The sequence below is a fragment of the Vombatus ursinus genome, unplaced genomic scaffold (assembly GCF_900497805.2).
Source record: "Vombatus ursinus unplaced genomic scaffold, bare-nosed wombat genome assembly UNPS02014784.1, whole genome shotgun sequence".
NCBI lineage: Eukaryota > Metazoa > Chordata > Mammalia > Diprotodontia > Vombatidae > Vombatus > Vombatus ursinus.
In genome coordinates, this window is record NW_020954562.1 from 14,505,505 (window position 1) to 14,529,447 (window position 23,943).

The window sequence follows — 23,943 nt, forward strand, 5'->3', positions numbered from 1 at the left end:
GATAGATAGATAGATAGATAGATAGATAGATAGATAGATAGATAGATGAAAAAATCAACAGAGGGGAAGCACTAGAATTGAGAGGAAGGGGCAGAGGCGTCCTCCAGGTCAGGCTTTAGCTGAGATTTGAGGGAAGCCAGCCCTGGGTATCCCATTTTAGGAAGGACACTGTTAAGTTGGAGATTATCCAACAAAGGAGACCAACCAGGATGATGAAGGACCCCGAGTTCATACCATGTAAGGATGGAAGAAACAAGGGATGTGTAGTATGGAGAAGAGAAGATTTGGGGGAAAGGGGAGAGGGGATGATAACCATCTTCAAGTGTTTAAAGGTCTCTGACTTTGGAATGGACTTTTATTGTGTGAAAATTAGAAAGAACCAAGTTTAAGCTTACTTAACCATTAAAACAATCCAGAGGGGCAACCAGGTGGTTCAGTGGATAGAGCACCAGCCCTGGAGTCAGGAGGCCCAGAGTTCAAATCCAGCTTCAGATGCATAACATTTATTAGCTATGTGACTGTAGGCAAGTCACTTAATCCCAATTGCCTCACCAAAAAAAAGAAAAAAAAAATCCAGAAATGGGATGGGCTACCTGAGGAGATAATAGTAGCTAACATTTGAATAGCATTTACTATGTGCCAAGCAGTATGCTAAGCAGTTTACAATTGTTATCTCACTTGATCCTTACAACAACCTTGGGTAGTAAATGCTTTTATTATGCCCATTTTTACAGATGAGGAAACTGAGGCAAACAGAGATTAAGTGACTTGTCCAGGGTCACACAGCTGGTAAGTGTCTGAGGTCATATTTGAATTCACGTCTCCCTAACTCCAGGCCTGGTCCTCTGGTTCACTTAGCTGCCCTTAAAGAGAATGGTTTTTCCTCATTAAAGGAGTTGTGAGGGTTTTCCCCCCAACTATAAGTCTCCAGACACAATATGGATAACCATTAATCAGTCATGTTGTAGAGAACATTCTTGTTCTAGTGAGGGATTGATCCCTGGTGTGAGGATCATGGAACCTTGAGTCTAGGTCCCTGGGTGTGGCTCTTTTACTGAATCCAAACTTCAACAAATCCCCTTAATAAAAGTATTTGTTCCATAAAACTTGGACTCAGTCAAAAGGCCAAACCCAAGGACTTAGAAGGCTACATGTGGCCTTGAGGCTGCAGAGACCTAGGCCTTCCTGGCTACCTCTGAGTCTGTGACTATAGAAATCATTTGATTCAGACACTGCCTTAAAGGCTCTCTTTAAAGCATCTTCCCTGCATGTGTCAAAAGTATACAAAATTCTTCGAAAGACAGCACCAGATACAGCTTTGGCATGTAATAGAGAGAGACAGCAGCTCACTAAAGGTGTTTGCCACTGACATGAAGCCCAGAGCCCAGATGAGAGATTTTCCATAGTGATGCTATATGGTTACAGATCTTGGAACACCACCTTCCCCAAAGAATTAAATGGAGAAATGTCTAGTTTTTAAGAATTGGCTATAGCAGAGTACCGGTGAAGAATTCTGCCTCAGAAGCTCAAAAAAGATATCATCAAAGAGAAATACCACCAGGAAAGGAGAGGAGGTGGACCAGGTGGGTAGCTGGAGTAAAGAAGGAAAACATTTTCAAGTTCCCCTAAAATTATTTTGTATTTCTTTTGTTATACACTTTGTTTTGACCTGCATATGTGCATGCTGTTTCCCCTAATTCCCCAGTAATCTCCGGACTTTGCCAGCGTGCCTTGAGAGCTGTGCAGCTCCTGGGGCCCCTCACGCTAACATCCCCTCCCCCCCACCACTTTCCCATTCCTTTTGTATGTTATCTTCCTCCATTAGAATGTAAGGCCCTAGAAAGCAGAGACAGGCTTTCTTTTTGCTTATATTTCTGTTCCCAACCCTTAGGACCATGCCTTTCAAGCTTAATAAATAAATACTTGTTGCCTGTCCTTGCCTGATAAAATGTCAGCCCCATGAGGGCAGGGACTGTTTGATTTTGGGTTTGTATCATCAGTGCCTAACCAAGTACCTGACCTAGAAACCACTTCCTGACTACTTACTGATTGATAGCAGATTGACAGCCTTGTGCTCCATTGTACCTAGGCTGTGTCAGGAGATCATGGTCTGGACAAGAGTTACACAGGCCTTCGAACGCAGGGATGAGCGGCTGCTGTCTTAACTGTCTGCTGATGAAGGAGAGAGCATCCATTGATTAGAGTCAACATCCTTTTACTTGGAGAGGGTGGTTAATGATCTCTTTCCTACTGAATGGTCTGGTGACTGCGTTGTTGTTCTATGCTAGCTGAAAAAGCAGCTCTTTGCCCCTTTGGCAATCTGGCTCTGGCCTGCCTTTCTAGATTATTATATATGACTCTTTTTGTACATCCTACCGGGTGGGAGGGTCCCAGCTTGCTCCAACTCTGGGTTGGGAATATAAAGGAGCCTGAATGTCTGCCCTTGAAAAGGTTTGCCTCTCCAGAAAAGATAAATAACAATGCTAGTTAATTAATACTAAATGTTTTGCAAATGAGCTTGTAAATAGTCAGGGCTCCTTGGTGGGGGAGTGATTGCCAACCTCTGGCTGGGACATGGAGGAAATGTCTCTGGAGCCAGTGGAGCTAGAGCTTGGCTTATGCAGAGGAATGGTGGTATATTGGAATATTGAGCCCCTTCTTTGTGATTAAAGGGGAAAACAAAAAAGCCCAAGTCAGCTTTCCCCTGCTCCAAAAGCTCCAAAGACTCCTTATTATCTTTCATTTAAAGTACAGACTCCTGTTTGGCCTTGCAAGCCCTTGGGTCTGACTCCTGCCTATTTTTCTAGGTTATTCCACATTTCTACCCTTCCTGTGGTTGGCTGACCAGCCACACTGGTATAGCAGGCAGTGCAGCGGATAGAGCACCAAGGCCTAGAGGCAGGAAGACCTGAATTCAAATCGAGTTTCTGCTGTGTGACCCTGGGCAAGTCCCTTAACCTCTCTTTGCCCCAGTTTCTTCATCTGTAACATAAAATGGGGGATTAGAATAAGAGTACCTATCTCCCAGAGTTGTTACCAGGATCAAATGAACTAATAATCATGTAGTACCAAGTGTAGTGCCTGGCACATAGCACTATAGAAATGCTAGCTATTATTATCCTTCCCTGTAGACAGTGTTCCATTTCCCAGCTGTGAACTTTTGTACAGGCTGTGCTCCCCCAGCATGATTTTAGTACGTTCTTCTCTCACCTCAGACTCATTGAATCTTCCGATTTCCTTAGTAGCTCAGCTCCTGCCCCTCCCCAAACCATTCAAGCCTTTCCTGGGTCTGACTATAGATTTGGGGCAGCAGAAAAGGGTTTTGAACACAGGCCCTCTGACTCCAGAACCCTCCAGCTTTTAGAGCTCCCCACCAAAAAATTATCACTATCATTTTACCTTAAATTTCCTTCCACAAACTTTGTATTCACTTTGTATTTAAATGTTTCCCCGTAGACTATAAATTCTCCAAGGACTCTTTTTTGGTTCTTTGCTTTTGCATCTCTAGCGCCAGCCACAGAGTAGGGGCTCTGTAAATGCTGGCTGTTTGGATAAGAAGGAGGAATAAATTTAGTGTGAGTTGCATAATGGAAGAATCTGAAGGCTATCTTAGTGAAAAATTAAAGTTTCTTTGACAGTGCCTCAGGGACTTTTCAGGGTTAAGTATTATCTTGTTCTCCTTTGAAACTGATGAAAAACTTGTTATGATCATTGTCCAGAAACCAAGACCAATGACAAATTAGTACAGCAAAAAAAAATTTTCCAAAGGTATATTTTAAGCAGCGTACTTTAAATATTTAGTAGTGTATACATTCAGGTTGGTGGTGTGCTTTTATTAGAGGCAGCTGTGCAGTCGTGACCAGAGAGACGGCCTCAGATTTAGTGAGACCCAAAGTCTAGCTTCTGATAACATCCTGACTGTATGATCCTGGGCAGGTCACTCTATGAGATTATAAATTGTAGAACAGGGCTACTTCTGCATTGGGAGGTATTTCCTCACTGATTCACTCACGGGTCAGCACAAAAAAAAAGCAAACCCTTATTGTATCAGGCCGTTTGTGGCCTCATGAAGCCTGAGGGTTTGGCCCTGTTTTAAGACATACGGAGAAGTCGGTGTTGATAAGACTTTGGCATACTTTTAATAAACATCTATAATGCCTCGGCGCAGGGATTATAATCAGTGCACTCAGCCTGCACTCACCCAGCTCTCAACAATACTGAGCTAGTTGAGTCCCGACAAGTCAGTGTTCTGGGGGTAACTCTCTGGGCATCTCTCTTAGACACCACCATGTAGCCCCCACCATGTACCTCCCCTTACTTAGCTAGTAGGTTAAACTCTTACTAAAGGCATTCAGATGACATAGCACAGAGAATATTTACAAAGCTATATGCTTTGTAAATAGCTAACATTTATGCAATGCTTACTATGTGCCAGGTACTATGTTAAACACTTTATAATTATTATCTTAGTTGATCCTCACAACAACCCTTTGAGGTAAATGCTGTTATTATCCCCATTTTACAGTTAAGGAAACTGAGGCAAAGAGAGGTTAAGTGACTTGCCCAGAGTCACAGAGCTAGTAAGTGTCTGAGGCCAAATTTGAACTCAGGTCTATGTTGACTCCAGGCCCAGTGCTCTGTCCACTGTACAACTGCTTGTTGTCACAAAACCATTTCTGTCCACACCAATATTCTTCCATTCACCATGTATTCCTGGGGATCATGAAAAATATATATAATGTCAGAGGAATTAAAATTAAATGTAACCCAATGAACAATGAAAAGCTGCATGGTGGACATAAGCAAGCTACAGCACGGTGTCAACTTACATGGCATAAAAGATAATACTGGGGACACATATGAGTGAAAGAAAGCAGGCTGGTCATGTAGAGAGAATGTAAGACGACTCGTGAATGGTACATAGGTACTGCTCTCCCCATTATGATATGAAAAGAAGGCTTCATTGAATTGGGTTGATTCTCTCCTGGAGATGTAAGAGAAAATCATGGTCAAAAAGGTGAGGCAACATAGGGGAGGTATGATGTGCATTAACTGTCTAATAACTGTTTTTGTTCATATCTTTAACTCTTTTTGTTGTAAATGCCTTGAGAGGGTCATTGTTAATTTCTGTCTTTGTGTCTCTAGAGCTTGGTAGATTTGTCTTGCCCAGGTAGGCACTTTACAGGTGTTTACTGAATTGGTGGAAGAGCACCCATTGAAATCAGAGGTCTATCCAAGTATCCACCCTTGAGGTTGTCACTTTCTGATTTTCTTCTTTTCATTCACTGATAGTTTTTCCATAGGAAGTACTTTATGCCAAGAGTGAATGGCAGTGAGGAGAGGGTATTTTTTGGCTGAATAAAGTTAGAATATAGTGAGGGGGGAGAACTACCAGCATCGCCACCTTCTACCACCACCAGCACAAACCCAATCTACCCTTTTCTTCACTGAGGTATCTGTCCCATTGAAATTCAAGGGAGGCTCTTAGAGGTACAGGCTGTGGATTCTAATTGAAACTAGCTTTCAGGTGGAGAAGAGGTGAAGTAGAATTGATTCTAATTCACACTTGAAGCTGACTTTTGTGAGTCTCCGATCTGAAAAGTTTCAGGTGCCAGGCTTCATTTAAGAACTGGAAAAGGTAGACCCATCAGAAAGGTACTCGTTCCCACAAAATCCCATCAGGCTTTGGTTTTTCTCATACTATCTCCCCAACTACACTTTTCTCATTTGTAGCTTGCTTATTTCTTCCTGGCCTTGTTGATCAAAGTGCTCTGCCTAGCATTTTGGTCTCACTCATATCCTTGCTTATAAAGAGTGTCCCAAAAGGGTCTTAGTGCCATTTTAAGCTTTTTTTAAAAAGCAGTAAGACTTTTCAGACACCCAGTATGTTAGCCTCTCATTTACCTTGGTAGTTTCAACTAGGTCATGCCTACACAATTTTAATTGGATTCCTCAGTCCTTGATCCTGCTACTTATAGTTTGTTCTCTCTCTGTCTTACTGATATTTCTTATACCAAAGCTTCATAGATTTAGAGATGGAAAGGAATTTAAAAGTCATCTTGGCCACCCCTTCCATTTTACATTTGAGGAAACGGAAGCATAGAAAAGTCAAGTGACTTGGCCAAGGTCACACGAAGTAAGTGGCAAAGCCAAGATTTGAATCCAAATCTCCTGACTCTTTCTACTGCTGAGCATTTATTACTAGCTCCAAATGAGATATCTATCTGCTTTCCTCTGTTTGTACCAGCGAACCATGTAGTTTCCTTAGCTACAGGGTGGAGTGCTCCCATCCTCTCCTTCTCCTCCTCCTACCACCACCTAAGAATCTTTTTGTCTGTCCCAGTGCTTGTCTTATAGAACTATATTCACCCTGTGAATGTCAGGTGTTCCTCCAGCCAAACCATCATGGTTGATCATGGGATAGAAAGTCCTGCAGGCCCCAGGGACCACTACCAGAAAATTAAAGACATAAGTGTGTCAGAGAGAAGCCATGACTCAGGCCTTGAGAACTCAGAGCTGGGCCCATCAGGATTGGCCCTTGGGCAATGAGATTATATAATGATGGTTTAAAATATTTGGAATTTTGCAAACTGATTTTAATGTGGTATGGAAATTTTTCCTAACTGTAGCACTTGGAGTAAGGCCGTGTCCTTGTATGTTTCTTCCATTTATTTAGAACATAATTTATCTATTGATTTTTTTTTTTAAGGCATACACTTATGTTCATGCAAGCATAGTTCCTTTATCTCTTAATCATTTCTCAATAACCCCTAGGGGATAACTTTATATTTTATGCTGTCAGTGAAATATTACTATTGTCGGGCAAGTACTAGCAAGAATAATTTGGAACAATCAAGGTGTGAGAAGCCATTGGAATAATATGAATTTAGCTTCTCTAGCTTTCTTTAAGTGGGAAAAGGTAAAATCAGCCAGTTCTAAGGAATTTCTTTCCCATGGAATTCTTAAAAGAGAGAGAGACAGACAGACAGAGACTGAGATAGGGAGAGAGACAGGGAGAGACACACAAAAAGAGGGAGAGAGAGAGACAGAGAAAGAGAGAGATAAGGGGAGAGACTGACTTTTTAAGAATCCTAATGTTGGGATTCTTTCAGGGGAAAGAAACTATAACAAACATAACTCTCCTGGGAGTGAATGTTGCATATGTTCCCAGAACAGTCCTGTGTCAGCTATATTTTCAAGATATCAAATATAAAACAATTGTTTCTACTGGTTAATTTTATACTTGATCTGGAGGTGAATTTTATTGAGCCTGAGTCAATACAGGTGTCTGAGGGATACAGCTTTTTAAATTAAAACTTGGCCAAGGAAAGCTTTATGGTGATGAGAGTTTACAAACCTATTTTCAGGGACCCAGAGGAAAGAGGTTGGTACATTGAGTGATTGTTTCAAATGACATTCCATGGGTGAATAATTATTCTGGTACTCCTAACTTGAGGCTTCCTAAAAACAAATAAGACAGTCTTCTTTCTTAAGTTGTTTTCTTTCTTTCTAAGTTTCTGAGGTCAGTTTCTTATCATATTTGAATCTTTTATGTCAGTTCCTTTATTATTTAACATCTTGTAAATGTGAAATATATGAAGTTGTATATTTTAAAAAATTAAGAATTTTCTTTCTTTTAAAAAATTTTTAGGGCAAGCAAATAAAGTAGCCAAGGATGCTGCTAACAGATGGACTGGTATGTACTCTACACAACCCTGGCTCCATTTCAAGCATTCTAAAATAAACTTGTTGTGCCGTGACTGTTAGGACATCAAAGATGTGTGTGTGCCTTGCTCTATGTAGGAGCTACAGTCCTGAAAACTTAGGTGTTGATTGGATTTTGTAAATTCAAGCATTGCTTGAAATATACACAGTGAGGTAATTTTAAGGAAGCTTATTGTGACTCAAAAATATATATAATTTTGTAAACCAAGTAATCCCTTCAAAATGTGTCTTTTTAAGTAATGCTTCCACTAAGTCTGTGTGACCTTGGAAAGATCACTTTTTTTCTTTGAACCTCAGTTTCTTCTGTGTAATATCAAGGTATAGATGATTTAGGGATGTGGAAAGAATGCTCATTTTGGAGTTAGAAGACCTAGGTTCAAATCCAGCTCTGCTGGTTAGTACCAATGTGACCATGGACAAATAACCTCTCTTGGTTTCAGTTTCCTCATCAAAAAATGAAGAGGTTGAAATGACCTCCAAGGTCCCTTCCAGCTTGAAATTTATGACCCCTTCCAGATCTAAGGTTACCTAAATGGTTTTGCATATTGAGTTTGTCCAAAGCAAGATTTGCCTTGATAGTTTTTGTAGTATTTAGAGCCCTGTTCTTGTTCCCCTTATCCCTTTGTTCACTAATATTTTTCCACCTTAGTTTCACCATTTGCAAAACATTTAATTTATCCAGTTTGTATTTGATATATTTTCAAAAGATAAGGATTCGGTTAGATATACGTTACAAAATACCTTCTCATATACAGAAATCTCATAAAATATCATTAAATATATAGAGAAGCGCAATTAACATTGCTAAAAGTAGTCAGAAAATTAACTGCTCACATTTTTCCAGTGTTGAATTATAAAATCTGATGGTTTTACTAACGACTGGGTGTCTTGTTGAAAAATCCTATGTATCTGTACACACACACAGACACACACACACACACGAGATCTTTCCTCTCTTTCTGTGAGGGAGCATGATTAGATACATAGAGCATCATTGCCAAGCCTTCTGACTCCCCACCTGGGCCTGGAATCTCTTCGGTAGCGATAACTCATTACTCTGCCTCAACAGAAGTAATTTGAAGATCATTTGTTGTCTAAATATTACTGGCATTAGTGATTATTAATGATACTTAATAATACTTATAAATGAATCAATAACAAATAATACTGATAAAAATCCCTTCTATTATTGTCAAAGTTGCCATCTTAGTCCTTGGGGGCACCTCTTTTTGTATCAGTTGAATAACTTCTAGGAAATATGAAGTATGCCTCCATGAAAAAATCTAGAGGTTGATAAAGAAAAAGAATTAGATAATAGAATCTGGAGCTGGGGAGACCTAGAAACTATTTCGTCCAGCGCTTTCATTTTAGAGATGAAGTAACTTAGGCCAGATGAAGGGGAGAGATTTTTCTGGGTCACATAGGTAGTAAATAGTGTGGCAGAGTCAGGATTCTAACTTGGGTCCTTGGACTAGTACCATACTTAGTGGGCCACACTAATTGATTTAGGGAGTGTATGTTGAGCTCTTTTTCAGTTGTAGCCAACTCTTCATGACCCCATTTGGGGTTTTCTTGGCAAAGATACTGGAGTGGTTTGCCATTTGCTTCTCCAGCTCATTTTACAAATGAGGAAACTGAGGCAAAGAGGGTTAAGTGACTTGCCCAGGGTCACACAGCTACTAAGTGTCTGAGGCCAGATTTGAACTCAGGAAGATGAGTCTTCCTGGTTTCCAGACCAGTGCTTTATCCACTGTGCCACCTAGGGAGTATATAGTCAATCACATATTAAAAAAATTAATAAATGTCTTTTTTTTTAAACTGGGAGGAGAAACCTGGCATTTTTCTCATCTGTATCACAAATAGAAAGCAATTTCCCCAATAATTCTGAAGTGCAAGTTAGTTATATAGTAAGCATTCAATTAATACTTAATGATTCCTATAAAAATACATTCCTGCTTTTCCAGTGTCCTTTACTCTCTTCATGACTCAGCTTGAACACTCCCTTCTTTATGAAATCTTTCCTTCCCCCAACTGCTAATGTCTTCCTACCCTAAACTATTTAATATTTATTCTGCATTCTCTTGCCCTTCCTCCCAATGTAAGCTCCTTCAGGGCAAGGACTATTTCATTTTTGTCTTTCCCCTCATATGACTGACAGTACCTAGAACATAGTAGGCACTTAATAAATGCTTCTTAATTCAATAATTCCACATTAGTGATGACTTTCAGAATTAGGTTTGGAGAAATGGTGCTTAAACGTTTCTCTTTTCTATTACCTGCAACATATTTGTATTGGTACAGAGCCAAGAATATATCAAATCAGGGATGGAAGATATTTTTAAATCTACAGTAGTAACTGCTAAAAAAAAATAGATTTTTTTTTTTTTGTGGTTACAACTTGATCCTCCCAACATAAACATGTGATACAAAAAGATTCCCAAAGATACAAAGAGAGAGAGAGAGAATGCAAAGTACAATCAACGCAGACTTGGCCTTTTTAAATTAAATATTGCTTATGGCATATTGCCAAAACTAAAAACCTTTAATTACATAGGTATTAGATGGAATTTCTCTCCCTTTTTACTAAAAATGTCTCAAAGATATTGCCTTAACTTCAGATATGGTGTTCAAAAATTCAGTATCACAGATAATCATTTTTAAGTGAGCCATTATATCAGGTTGCCTAAAATTATAAATACAATTAGATATACCTCAAGCAATATCTTACATGTTTTATGTCATGAAATATTTCTTAGAACGGTATTTTTGCTGTTAACATTTAACAAGGAAAACTAACATTATATTACCCCCTAAGCTATTTAAATCAATAATGAGACAAGAATAATTTGTTACAAAATTGTTCAAAGCTAAGTGGAGAGATAGGTTTATGTAGTGGATAGAGGGGCCAGCCTCCAAATCAGGAAAATCATATGCTGCTTTTGAAAGGGCAAGTCACTGAATCCTTCACTGCCAGGAGACAATCATCTAAAAATTCTCAGTTGTTTAAGAGTTGCTTTCTGCATCAATAGATGAAGTTTCTACACTTAGAGTTTCTCAGCCCATAAAATGTCCAGATTCACTCTACCAAAAAGTAATGAAAAGGGCACAAAAGAAACATACTTTTTTATGTCATGTATGTGCATATTTGTATACATGCTACCTCTTCAATTACAATGTAAGCTTCTTGAGGGCAGGGGCTATTTTTGCATTTTCTTCTTATTCCTAGCACTTAGCATAGGGCCTGGCACATCATAGTAACTAATAAAATTTATAGTTATTAGTATACAGTAACAGCTTAGTATTAATTAATTAATTAGTATCATAGTAAGAGCTAACATTTATGTAATGCATGAGGGTTTACAAGACACTTGACATATATTTTCACATTTGATAGTAAGCTTTTAATAAATGTGTATTGACTGATTGATTAAAGGAACAAATTGTCCCATTATGATTAATATTCCCCATTTTCTCCCAATATTTTGCTTTGTATATACTATAGTCATACAGCAAATAGCTAGCTACCTGTTTCAGTGTTATTTGTACACTCATCACAGTTACTGCATTCTAAGATTGTCTTCGTTTATTCACCAAACTGTTTCTGAACATATGCTATGGGCAAGGCAGTGTGGGAGATACAAAGATGACTAAAGCACACTCCCTGTACTCATAAAGATGGGGAGCAGGGTACAGGTGGAGGGAAAAAATGAGAACTTGACAAGAAATGATTTAGTGCTTGTGATCTTGGGTGACATTGTCTTAACCGCAAAAAGAGTTCATCCAGTGAAGATTTTATCAGTACCTCTCTTTTGAATTAAATTGCTCCATTCTGCTATATTGTGGGGAGATTTACAGTTTAAATGCACACACACACACCCCACCCTCCCAAACCTTCCCTTTGGTCATACACTCTTTAAATAAAATCTTTTCTACTTCCCTGTACACACAGCTCCCTGGTGAGGTAGCTACCTTTAGCAGTAGAGGTGCGTACAATTGTTCTGCAATTAATCGTCTTAGAGAGTCAGTTGGGGCACCACAAGGTTAATTGACTTGCCTAGGGTCACACAGTCTGTATATGCCAGAGGCAGGATCTTAACCCAGGCCTTGCTAACTTACAAGTAGATGCTCTATCAATTACACCATGCCACCCTTCACTTCCCACCATATTGCATCCTTTTTCTCTTTCCTAAAACTCATCCCCATTCCTCTAGGATCCTCCCTATCTTAATATATTATGTTAATATGTTAATGTTAACATTTGTTGAGCTACAAACACTAACCCATCTTCCTCAATGTAATTTTATAATCTTAAAATTGGTGTTTTTTTCTGGAATTAATATTTACTTCTCTACATCTAGTCTATTACATTATTAGCTTGAGGGCAATAGCCATGTATCCTGGTAACTTCCTGAAGTACCTGATGACCCCCTTTATAAATCTTGTATTGTCTCAGTACCATCAGGACTTAACAGATGATAATGTGATAGCACACAATAGCTGTCTGCTGTCAAATCTGCTAGCTCTAAAAGCCTTAGACTATCTCAGTTTACCTCAGTTTCCTCATCTGTAAAATGAGCTGGAGAGGCAAATGGCAAACCACTTCAGTATCTCTGCCAAGAAATTGCCCCCCTTCACACACACACAAATGGGGTCATAAAGAGTCAGACATGACTGAAATGATTAAACAACAAGAAATGATGTGTGTGATGACCCAAAAGATAGGAGAAGATGTTTCCAAGCTACTCTTTCAGATCCATAGCTGTTACACATGGCATGTACATGTTTTCAGACTTTTTAAATGTATCAGTCAGTTGTGTTGGGTTAGTATTTTTTCCCCCCTCTCTGAAAATACTATTTATCATATAGGTTAGCTCTCTGGGAGAGGCAGTGATATTTGGCGTGACTATAATGATGTAAGAAACAGAAAATATCAATAAAAACTTATTTTAACAAAAAAGAAGGAAGGAGGAAAGGGTAGTAGAGAATATTGTCAAGGGTAAGGGTATATCGATGACCATTCCTTCGTCCAGGTCAGGCATGAGTTAGGATTCATAAGTAGTTGGCTTCTTGTATTGCATTTTTATCGTGAGTTTCTTGTTACTGTGCTCAGAATATACTTTTTTCTTGATTTTTTTTTATCTATACAAGAAACGTTTTCATTCATCATCATCAGCAACAACATTCTGTAACTAAAAGAAAATATTTGACAATTATTGACTAATTTTGGCACCCAGGTGCCAATCCAGAAAATTGTCTTTGAAACATATTATGAGTGCATCTACCCTGAAATATTTCTTTTCTTTTTCATAGATAACATATTTGCTATAAAGTCTTGGGCTAAAAGGAAATTTGGATTTGAAGAAAGTAAAATTGACAAAAACTTTGGAATTCCAGAAGACTTTGACTACATCGACTAAAACATCCTGTGGTCGTTCTAGATTACTTGTGTGTATTTGTGCATATTAATACTGTCCTTCCAAGATTATCAAACTGTCATACACTTGCAACTGTGGGGTTTTTTTTTATTTGAATTCCTTCAATAAAGCATAAAATCCTTGTGTTCTGCCCTTTTTTTTATTAAAAGAAGTACAGTAATCTGCCTTGGGAGTAGCAAGTACCCCTTGAGGGTCTTAAAAATGAGGCAAGGGATTCCTCTTCAGGTGCTTCGGTTTTGGCCTTCCAGCTCTGATTCTGTGATTCTGCTCTATCTTCAGCCATGCACTATTCAATAAAATAAGAAAATTCCAGTCAAGTTAATACAGGCTTAGCAGAGGTACTGAATTTGTTTCTTCAAGGCATCATTCTAAGAGATTATGACAATATCATCATTATCTTTTCCCTCATATATTAAATAAATAGAAAAACATGGACTAGATGGTCCCCCAGGTTCCTTCCAGCTTTAGACCTATAATCCTATGAAGTATATGAAAAATCAGCTGGTCTTAGAGTCTGGAAAACCTGAGCTCATCTTCCTTCTAACATTTTAATTGGCTGTGGGACTCTAAGCAGGTCTATATTTTAATGCCTCAGGCCAACCTCTAACATTCTAAGATGGAAAATTGGTACCATTCTGCATTGATAGAAAGACTGTCTTCACTGGGAGTTCTCTATTCTACTGAGGTTTTAAGTCTAGTCCAAAAGAAAATTAAAATAGGTATAATTCATTTAAGGCCTTTAGTTCATGTGTATGGATCGAAAAACATTTTTAAACCACACTACCCTCTTTGTTATTGCCCTTGTCTGGCTTTAGGCCCTAGAAAACATCACTGTTGCCTGAGGATTCCGAGAAATCTGTATATGGCACCCAAATGATATTATTGAATCTCATACAAGAAATATGGAGATCCAATGGAGTCCAATTTAAAGTTACGCTGAAATTCCCAAAATAACAAGAACAAATTTATTTTAAATTTTTCTGTTGCAAAGACCAAGCAATGTCACATTGCCCAGGTTTATGCTATTTTTACATTAATATAACATGGGAGGGGGGAAAAGGTGGCAGTAGTAGTAATCACTTTCATTTACTTCTTTAAAGTTTACAAAGTGCTTTATACCTCTTATGCAATTAGAGCTTCATAACAACCTAGTGAGGTAGGTATTACATATGTTGTCCTCATTTTATAGATGAGGAAACTGCTATTCAGAGGAGTTAATGTGAGTTGCCCATGATCATCTAGCGAGTAAATGTCAGAGGTGAGATGTGAGTCCATCATGAATTTTTAATATTTAAAAGTGACTCCATTCTCCCCTCTCCTTCCCTACTCCCACCATATCCTTGTATTTGTGAGCCTCTTCAAAGGTGATGATGTGGCTCAAAGCATACTTGAATATCATTATTAGTTATGGCATTCAGGAATTTTTTAAATGAAACTAATTTTTTTCAATTAGCAAATACTTGGCTTTTTTTTCTCCCTTCTACCTCACTTCACCCCACAACTGAGAAAAATGTTTAAAAATTTTGCAACAAAAATGTGTAGTCAAGCAAAACAAATTCTTGCATTAATCATATTCAAAAAACATAGGTCTCATTCTGCACCCTGACTTGATCACTCTCTGTCAGGACGTTGTCATTCAAGGATTTTTAAAACTACTCCCCAAAAGAGATAAGTTAAAAAGAAACTCACCCCACGTGTAATTTTTTCTGACTTGAAAGATGTTATTTGGAGTATTTGCTAGCCAATCTAACGTGACAGCTTTTTAAAAATATAGACAGCTGTTTATAACATCCTTTACCGCCTCCATTTTTTTCCTCCCTCAAGTAGTCGAGTTCAGATATTTTCTCTTTGGCAGCTTGAAGGAAATACTCCATATGTCTGCAGTGACCCAAATGGCATTCATTATGTTTGCTGGTGAATTTGGTCTTTGTACATGCAGAGTACCCCAAGGCTCCCCAATCACTTCCTGCAGGTGGGTAGGACAAGATTGGTCCATCACCAGTTATGTAAGAGTTTATGTTGCCTGGGGAAATGATTCTCACTGGAAAGAAAGTTTAGTATAGGAGAGGAATAAATAGCCTGTCACAGTGCGAGTCAGTATGACAAGTCATCCGCTTTAGCCAACGGTATTACCAGAGAAGAAACTTTACTGTTCAGAGAAGAAGCTATTGTCTATAATATTCTGTGCAAATCTTTTAAATTCTAAAATTAATGGCACCTGAAACATTATTTAGCCAAACATGAGGTTGGGAGAGACTAGAGGTATAAATGAGGATACCTGGAGGTATAAATGAGGATACCTGGAGGTATAAATGAGAAAGATAAAAGAGCTAAACCAGGAGCCAACATCAGGTGTAACACTTCATCCCAATCTTCCAGGGCTTTTTATTGGAGTTGTGTACTATTGGTCACAGTCAGAGTGACCAAGGACCCAGTCTTCTGTTTCTTCTCATTCTCTGACCTGTTTAGCTCTGAGGCTTGGCATTACTTTGGTTATGGTCGAAGTCAGCATAGAGATTCTCAAGCAAATTCTAGCCCTTCATCTACTCAGTAACTGACCCAACTTCCTAGGTCTCTTTGATATGGTCAAAATGGCCCTTGAGAGGTGATATCTGCTAGACTTAAAGTCCATGAGGGTAGGGACCAGGTCTTTATTATTATTATTTATTTATTTATTTATTTATTTATTTATTCATTCATTCATTCATTCATTCATTCATTTATTTATTTATTTATTTTTAGTTTTCAACATTCACTTCCACAAGATTTTGAGTTCCAAATTTTCTCCCTATCTCGTCCCTCCCCCTACCCCAAGACAGCATGCAATCTGAATACCCCTTCCCCTTGTCTGTCCTCCCTTCTATCTCCCCCCCTTCTCTTAGCCCCTTCCCCTTCTATTTTCCTATAGGGAAGGATAGATTTCTATACCCCATTGTCTGTGTATCTTATTTCCCAGTTGCATGTGAAAACAATTTTTTAACATTTGTGGGGCAGTTAGGTGGGGTAGTGAATAGAGCACTGCCCTGAAGTCAGGAGAAAATCCGGTCTCAGACCAAACACTTGACACTAACTGTGTGACCCTGGGAAAGTCACTTAACCCCAATTGGCTAAAACACAAACAAAAAAAAATTTGTTTTTAAAACTTTGGGTTTCAAATTTTCTCCCTTCCTCCCTCCCCACCCACCCTCATTGAGAAGGCAAGCAACTTGATGCAGGTTATACCTGTGTAGTCATGCAAAACACTTCCATAGTAGTCCTGTTGTGAAAAACTAACTATATTTCCCTTCATCCTATCCCACCCCTTGTTTATTCTTTCTCTTTTTTGACCCTGTCCCTCCTCAGAAGTGTTTGCTTCTGATTACCCCCTCCCCCAATCTGCCCTCCCTTCTATCATCCCCCTGCTCTCTTATCCCCTTCCCCCCTTTTTACCTGTAGGGTAAGATAGATTTCCATACCGAATTGACTATGTATGTTATTCTCTCCTTAAGCCAAATCTGATGAGAATAAGATTCACTCATTCCCTCTCACCTTCCCCCACTTCCCCTCCACTGTAAAACCCTTTTCTTGTCTGTTTTATGTAAGATAATTTACCCCATTCTACCTCTCCCTTTCTCTTCTCAGTATTATCCTCTCACACCCCTCAATTTTATTCTCTAGATATTACCCTTTCATCTTCAACTCACCCTGTATCCTCTATCTGTTTATGTATATATATATATATATATATATATATATATATATATATACACACACATAATTTTTTTCCCTCCAACTACCCTAATACTGACAAAGGTGTCATGAGTTACAAATATCATCTTTCCGTGTAGGAATGTAAATAGTTCAACCTTAATAAGTCCCTTATGATTTCTTGTTCCTGTTTACCCTTTCATGTCTCTCTTGAGTCTTGTATTTGAAAGTTGAATTTTCTATTCAGCTCTGGTCTTTTCAACAAGAATGCTTGAAAGTCCTCTATCTCACTGAATGTCTATTTTCCCCCCTGAAGGATTATACTCAGTTTTAAGGGTAGGTGATTCTTGGCTGTAATCCTGTCTCCTTTGACCTCTGAAATATTATACTCCAAGGCCTCCAGAGACCAGGTCTTTTATTAGAACCTGCATAGCACATTACCTCATACATAGTAGACACTGTGAAAATATTGATTGAATACCAGCCTCCATGCCCTTGCTTTCAAGTATTCTAAGCAGATGGAATCTGCCCTTTTATTTTCTTTTAAAGAATAACAAGTAAAAAGAATTTAAAAGCAGTGGGTAATATCCTTGATTGTCAAGAAATTTTTCATGTTCAGATCAAATCACCAGGGTAGAATAAGATGAATGAACAGGAAAATGTATTGAAGGCTTACTGGGTGCAAATACAAAGAGAAAATCAGAGACAGTGAGCTCTTAGCTCACAATAAAAAAATGAATGTTCATGGTGGAGGAACAAGGTAATCACTCCCCCTTTCCACGTTTGACTTATTGTTGGCTTATAGTATTGATAAAGATCTGGGTGTGTCTCAGAAATAGTTTCCATTATATCACTGTTCCTTTAAGATCAGAAAAAGAAATGAGTGAGTATGCTAGTGCTGGACTCATCAGAGTGGTTTAGAGTCAGGAAGTTCTAGGGTGTGAATGCAGACTTAGTATCTTCAAAAGATGTAAGTCAGTAAAAATTTAGTTCAGTAACATAAGAGTTATGTTTGTAACAACTTTTTTTTCAAAGCAGTATCAGGATTGATCATGGTTTCAAGTGGCAGATAAGTTCCTTTGGAGGTGTTCTTTATGACATCTGTATAAATAAGTCAGGAGAAAAATGTGGTATCTTTTTATGAATGTAGTGGGCTTGCATGTATATGGTTGGGTTTCAGTAAACCAGCTTAAATTTAGAAAAATCCTACCTGTAAAGGGTATAAGTCATGAAATGTACCCTTGTGCCAAAGGACTCAGAAACCATCGAGTCTCAAAGCTACTGGTATCCATGATTGTAGGCCAAGAAATGAGTCACAAACATATAACTTTAACATAATGACATTTGTGTAGTAGCAAGGTTAGAGAGGAAATGCCATGTAAGTCCCTGCAAGAGAAGAAAATGAAGAAAGAGATTGTAAATATCAACAGGAACCATTCCCTTTCTTTGAAATGTAATTTCATTCCACGTTGATAGCCTTGAGAGCAGAAATGACTTGGTGAAAGTACCATTAGCCAATCAATTGTTTTTTAAGATAATTCTTTCAAAGTCCTCACTTGTTGGTAAGTGTCATCTCCCTGAACTGTGCAACAAAGCATTTGTCAACTGATGTTAACCTGGTTCAATCTACTCCTGGGCTTCACAAGTCAAGAGAGTCCTGGCTTGGCTTTGATAGTTAATGTGGACTGGTGGCCAGAGGGCTTGATTTTTTTAAAATGTTGAAAAGGAAGTAATCTAGAGGGTCTAACACTAACTGTTGCCCTTTAAGATTCATTTCACTTCTTTTTTTAATGGGAATTAATTTGTTGATGTTGGAAGCATGAGTCCCCTTAAGAGACTGAAGAGGAAAGCCAATAGTAATCATGACTGAAAACTGGGTCCTTAAGTTAGTTATGCTTCTCTTTGTGAATTGGCACGAAGTCGCCAATTTACCAATTAAAAAACCTTTTAAACAAGTTCTGATGCTTTTGTTTTTGCAGTCCTTCCCAGTTATGCCCTGTCCTTTGCACATGAGAATCCTCTTATATAACAAGGAAAAAAAAGTTATAAAAAACCAACCCACACAGCACCATAGGGGTCTGATGGTGTTGCACCATTCTGTACCCACAGTCCTACCCTCCAGCTCTAACAAAACAGGGAGTTGCTTTTCTTCATCTCTTTTCCAGAGCCAACATTGGTCATTATGACGACAGAGCATTTACCATCTTTTTAGTGTTATTTCCATTTACACTACTGTGGTCATTATATAAATTCTTTTCCTAGTTCTGTTGCCTTCACTGTGATATCAGTTCATAGAATCCTAGATCTTGAGTTGGGAAGGACCTTAGAATTCACCCAGTCTCATCTCTTCATTTTATAGATGAGGGACCTGAGGTCTAGATAGGTGGAGTGGCTTGCCAAGATAACACAGGTAATAAATAAATGGCAGAGCCAGTGTCTAACCCAGGTCCTATGATTCAAGTACAGTATTCTTTCTACTGCGCCTCAGTATATCTCTGGATATCACATGTTCATCATTCCTTATGGTGCTGTAATATTCCATTCCATTACATCAGTATACTAGTTTGGTCAGTCATTCCCCATGACAGTACCATTTTTTCAGTTTCCTTGTAAGTCTCCAGTGATTGTCTATACACTTGGGAAAGAGGAGGAAGAGCATTGGCTCTGGAATCTGAGGATCTATGTTCCAGTCTTGTTTCTGACAACCCTTCCTGCTCTAAGGTATGAATAACTATGAAATCAAAGTGGAGAATTAAGCTAATTATTAACCCATCTTTATTGCTTACCTTACTAGAGAAGAAAATGGCAAACTACTCCAGTATCTTTACCAAGAAAACCTCACAGACAGCATTGGCATGCAATGGTCCATGGGGTCACAAAGAGTTGGACATGACTGGACGACTGAACAATTGCTTACCTTCCACCAGCAAGCCACTCTTAAGTGTACCTACAGAGAAGGATATGGTCTCAGCCATCGTGGCATCTCAGACTATTAAAACTGAAAAGGACTCTTAGAGATTATCATGTCTGAGCTCCTCCTTTCAAAGTAATTTTTCTTTTCAATGTTGTAGTTATTGTATAAATTATTCTACTGGTTCTGCTCACTTCCCTCTGCTTTAGTTTATATTAGTCTTCCTGGTCTCTCTGAAACAGTCCGTGTTGTCATTAGGTTTTCCCAATTAATAGGCACCCCCTTTGTTCAAAGCTCTTTGTTACAACAAAAAGTACTACTAGAAATATTTTTGTGTATATGAATCATTAAAAAAATCTCTTTGGGGTATAGGTTCAGTGGTGGTATTTCTGAACAGAGGATAGGCAGTTTGGCCGCTGCGGAGGTACAGTTCTAAAGTGCTCTGCAGAATGACCAGACCAATTCATAGCGCTACCTTCTGTGTGCCTGTGTGCCTGTATTCCCCCTGTTCCTTCAACAATTCTCATTTTTCCTTTTTTGTCATCTTTGCCAATCTGCTATAGGTTTGAGGCAGAACCTTAGAGTTGTTTTGATTTGCATTTCTCTATTAGTGCATTTTTTCATATGGTGTTTGATTGCTTGACTTTCTCCTTTTGAAAATTGCCTTTTGCTTTCCTTTGATGATTTGCCTATTAGGGAATGGCTATCATTTTTTTTTTTTTTTAGTTTAAAAATTTTTTTTATTTTTAATTTATGGAATAAAACAAGCATTTCCATAACACAGAACAATTAAAAAAAAAGATGATTGCACATGAAACTGCAAATCTACCATGCATAACTTGGTATTCCTTTCAGTTATATAACAAAATTATCATCTAAATTTTTCTTCTTTTTTTCTTCCCTTCCCCCCTTGCCCTAGAGATAGCTGCCATTACACAAAAATAGGCATATATATGTAAAATGATTCTATACATACTTCTATTTATCAATTCTTTTTCTGGATGTAGACAGCATCTTTCTTCATATGTCCTTTAGAGTTAATTTGAGTATTTATAATAGTCAAAATTACTTATTCACTTCTTAAAACAATATTGCTATTACTGTGTACAATGTTCTCTTGGTTCTACTCATTTCATTCTTCATTATTTCATGCTAGTCTTTTCATATTTTTCTAAGATCATTGAGCTCATCATTTCTTATAGCACAATAGTGTTCCACCCTAATCATATACCAAAACTTGTCCAGCCATTCCCCAATTGATGGGCATCCCTGCAATTTCCAATTCTTTGCCACCACAAAGAGAGCTGCTATAAACATCTTAAAACATATAGGTTCTTTTCCTTTTTCTCTCATCATCTTTGAAAATAGACCTACTAGTGGTATTGCTGGGTCAAAGGATATAGGTAGTTTAATAATTCTTTGGGCCTAATTCCAGATTGCTGTCCAAAATGGTTGGCTGAGTTAACAATTCCACCGATTATTGAATTAGTGTCCCAATTTTTCCACATCCCCTCCAACTTTTGTCACTTTCCCCTTCAATTATTTTAGCCAATCTGGTAGATGTAAAATGGTCGTCTCAAGGTTGTTTTCATTTGCATTTCTCTAATGAGTAATGATTTACTCATTTACTACATTTTCTCATGTGACTATAAATTATTTTCATTTCTTCATTTCTTCTATCATTCTTACATATCTATATTTCAGATATATGTAATATATTTATATGTGAGTACACATAAATATATGACATATTTACATATATAACATATTTTATATATATATTTATTCATTTATATTGCTAGCTAGAATTAGGAAGACTCATCTTCATGAGTTCAAATCTGGCCTCACGGGGCAGGTAGGTGGCGCAGTGGATAGAGCACCCGCCCTAGATTCAGGAGGACCTGAGTTCAAATCCGGCCTCAGACACATAACACTTACTAGTTGTGTGACCCTGGGCAAGTCACTTAACCCCATTGCCTAGCCAAAAACAAAACAAAAACAAAACAAAAAAAAAAACAAATCTGGCCTCAGTCACTTAGTAGCTGTATGACCCTGGGCAAGTTACTTAACTCTTTTTGCCTCAGTTTTCTCATCTGTAAAATGAGCTGGAAAAGGAAATGACAAACCAATCCAGTATCTCCACCAAGAAAACCTCAAACTGGGGTCACAGAGAGTCAGACACGACTGAAACGATTAAGCAATAACAAAACACACATCTATTTTGCTATAGTGTGAGATCTTGGTCCAAACCTAATTTCCGCTAGATTGATTTCCAACTTTCCCAGAAGTTTTTGTTGAATAGTGAGTCTTTATTCCAGTAATTGGGGTCTTTGGGTTGATCAAACACTATACTACTGTGATTGTTTTCTTCTAACTTGTAATTAATCTGTTCTATTGATTCTCTATATTTTAACCAGTACTTTGATGATTTCTGCTTTATAGTCCACTTTAAGGTCTGATACTACTAACTTCTCTTTCTTCCTGCTTTTTTTCATCCTTTCCCTTGAGAATCTTGACGATGATTGTTATCTCAGATGAATTGTTATTTTTTCTAGATCTCTAAAAGTAATCCTTTGATCATTTGATTGATATGGCACTGAATAAGTAAATTAATTATGTAGCATTCTAATTTGTCTTATGTTGTCATGACCCAACCATGAGAAATCAATATCTTTCCACTTATTTAGGTCAGTCAGCCAATGAGCATTTATTAAATGCTTACTATGTGCCAGGTACTGTATATACTAAAGGCAGGGAACACAAATAGAAGCAAAAAGAAAAACTGTCCTCAAGTAAGTTATATTCTAATGGGAACGGACAACACTGAAAAGGAAGCTAAGAGAGTAGGAGGGGAGGTACTTTGCTTGGGCGGCATGGTGGAGAAGTCCAGATTGCAGCCTGGTGGGAAATGAGGAGGAGGTCTGTCTTTATTTTGTAAACAGCATTTATAGCTGTATTCATAAAGTTGCTGCGTACGTTTTGTTTGATGGACTTCTAAATATTTTATATATTTGGTACTTATTTTGAATGGAATTTTTCTTTCTATCTCTTCCTGCTGCATTTTGTTATTCAAGTTACTTATTTCATAGATGAGGAAATTGGTCCATGTAAGTAAAATAACCTCTGGTCACATAGCTGGTTAGTGTCATGGCATTATGGAATTTTAGAATTTGTCCTTACTGAACAAATTAAGAAACTGAGGTTCCATGGTCAGACATCATCAAGTCAATGGTTAGGTCTTGTGCTAGAATGAAAGTCCCCAAATCCCAGACTGAATGCAGCTTCAGAGATTTACATTCAGCTAGGGAGAGAAGGACCCATAAGAGGGTGTAACTCCAAGGTAAAATGCTTCATTTTCATGTCTGACTTATGGAATTAATATACAATTTCATTTATTCACAGCCTATATGTTAAAAAATATTAATGAATAAGAGTGGTGACTTGCATTTATAATACAATCTAAGTACAGCAGAAAGAGATTAATGCTTGAGGTCAAACAACCATTGGATTGAATTTGGATTTCAGCTCTGTTACATATTACCTGAACAAGCTAGCTAACCATTCTGGACCTCAATTTCCTCATCTCTAAAATGAAGGGGTTAGATCAGATGAACTCTTAGAATCTCATTTCGTTCTTAAAAAGAGAAGAGGGAAGAGATTATGTGTGTGAGATGGGATATAAGCTGAGCCCTGGAAGATGGATAGCCAAATGCATGAAAGGAGTAATAGCAGTATTTCAGAATGGGTAATGGGGTGCTGGGGGTGAGTAGGAAGGGAGGGAGTACGAGGGGTGAGAGGGGAATTGCAAGGCATTAATTATCCCATGAATGGAGTCCAAATTGATTCTGTCTCATTCTGAGGGAGGGTGGCTAAGATGGATGGAGGGAGAACAGGGACAGGTTTGCCTTAATCATCTGAATAATTACTTCAGTTCTCCAGTTCTCTTAATTTATGGATGCAGCCTCTCATCCAAGCAATTATGTGACCCAACCCCATTTATCTAGGAAGATTGATGTGACAGGAATATCCATCACTTTTCTTACCCATGGATGATATCACCATGTTTTATATCAAAGGTCATTCCTGTCATTGAGAAAGGCCTTTTTTTAGACCTTCCTCTAAAAGATCTCAGCAGGCTTCACTCTCTCATTTGTCACCAAACCCTTTGGAACTTACAATACTTTT

General features: G+C 38.1%; 1 protein-coding gene across 4 annotated transcripts in view; it reads left to right on the forward strand.

The window, feature by feature from the left end:
• Positions 1–13,261, forward strand: part of MND1 (meiotic nuclear divisions 1) — a 119,161-nt gene extending 105,900 nt beyond the window's left edge. For 2 of the 4 annotated variants that reach the window (XM_027866877.1, XM_027866879.1), the window contains exons 7-8: positions 7,652–7,696; positions 13,036–13,260. In XM_027866877.1, the coding sequence (XP_027722678.1) occupies positions 7,652–7,696; positions 13,036–13,142 (152 nt within the window). In that variant the 3' untranslated portion in view covers positions 13,143–13,260. Of the gene's footprint in view, positions 1–734; positions 773–7,651; positions 7,697–13,035 lie in introns of those variants that run through there. The other 2 variants (XM_027866876.1, XM_027866878.1) reach the window with 2 other exon arrangements.
• Positions 13,262–23,943: the final 10,682 nt, after the last annotated feature.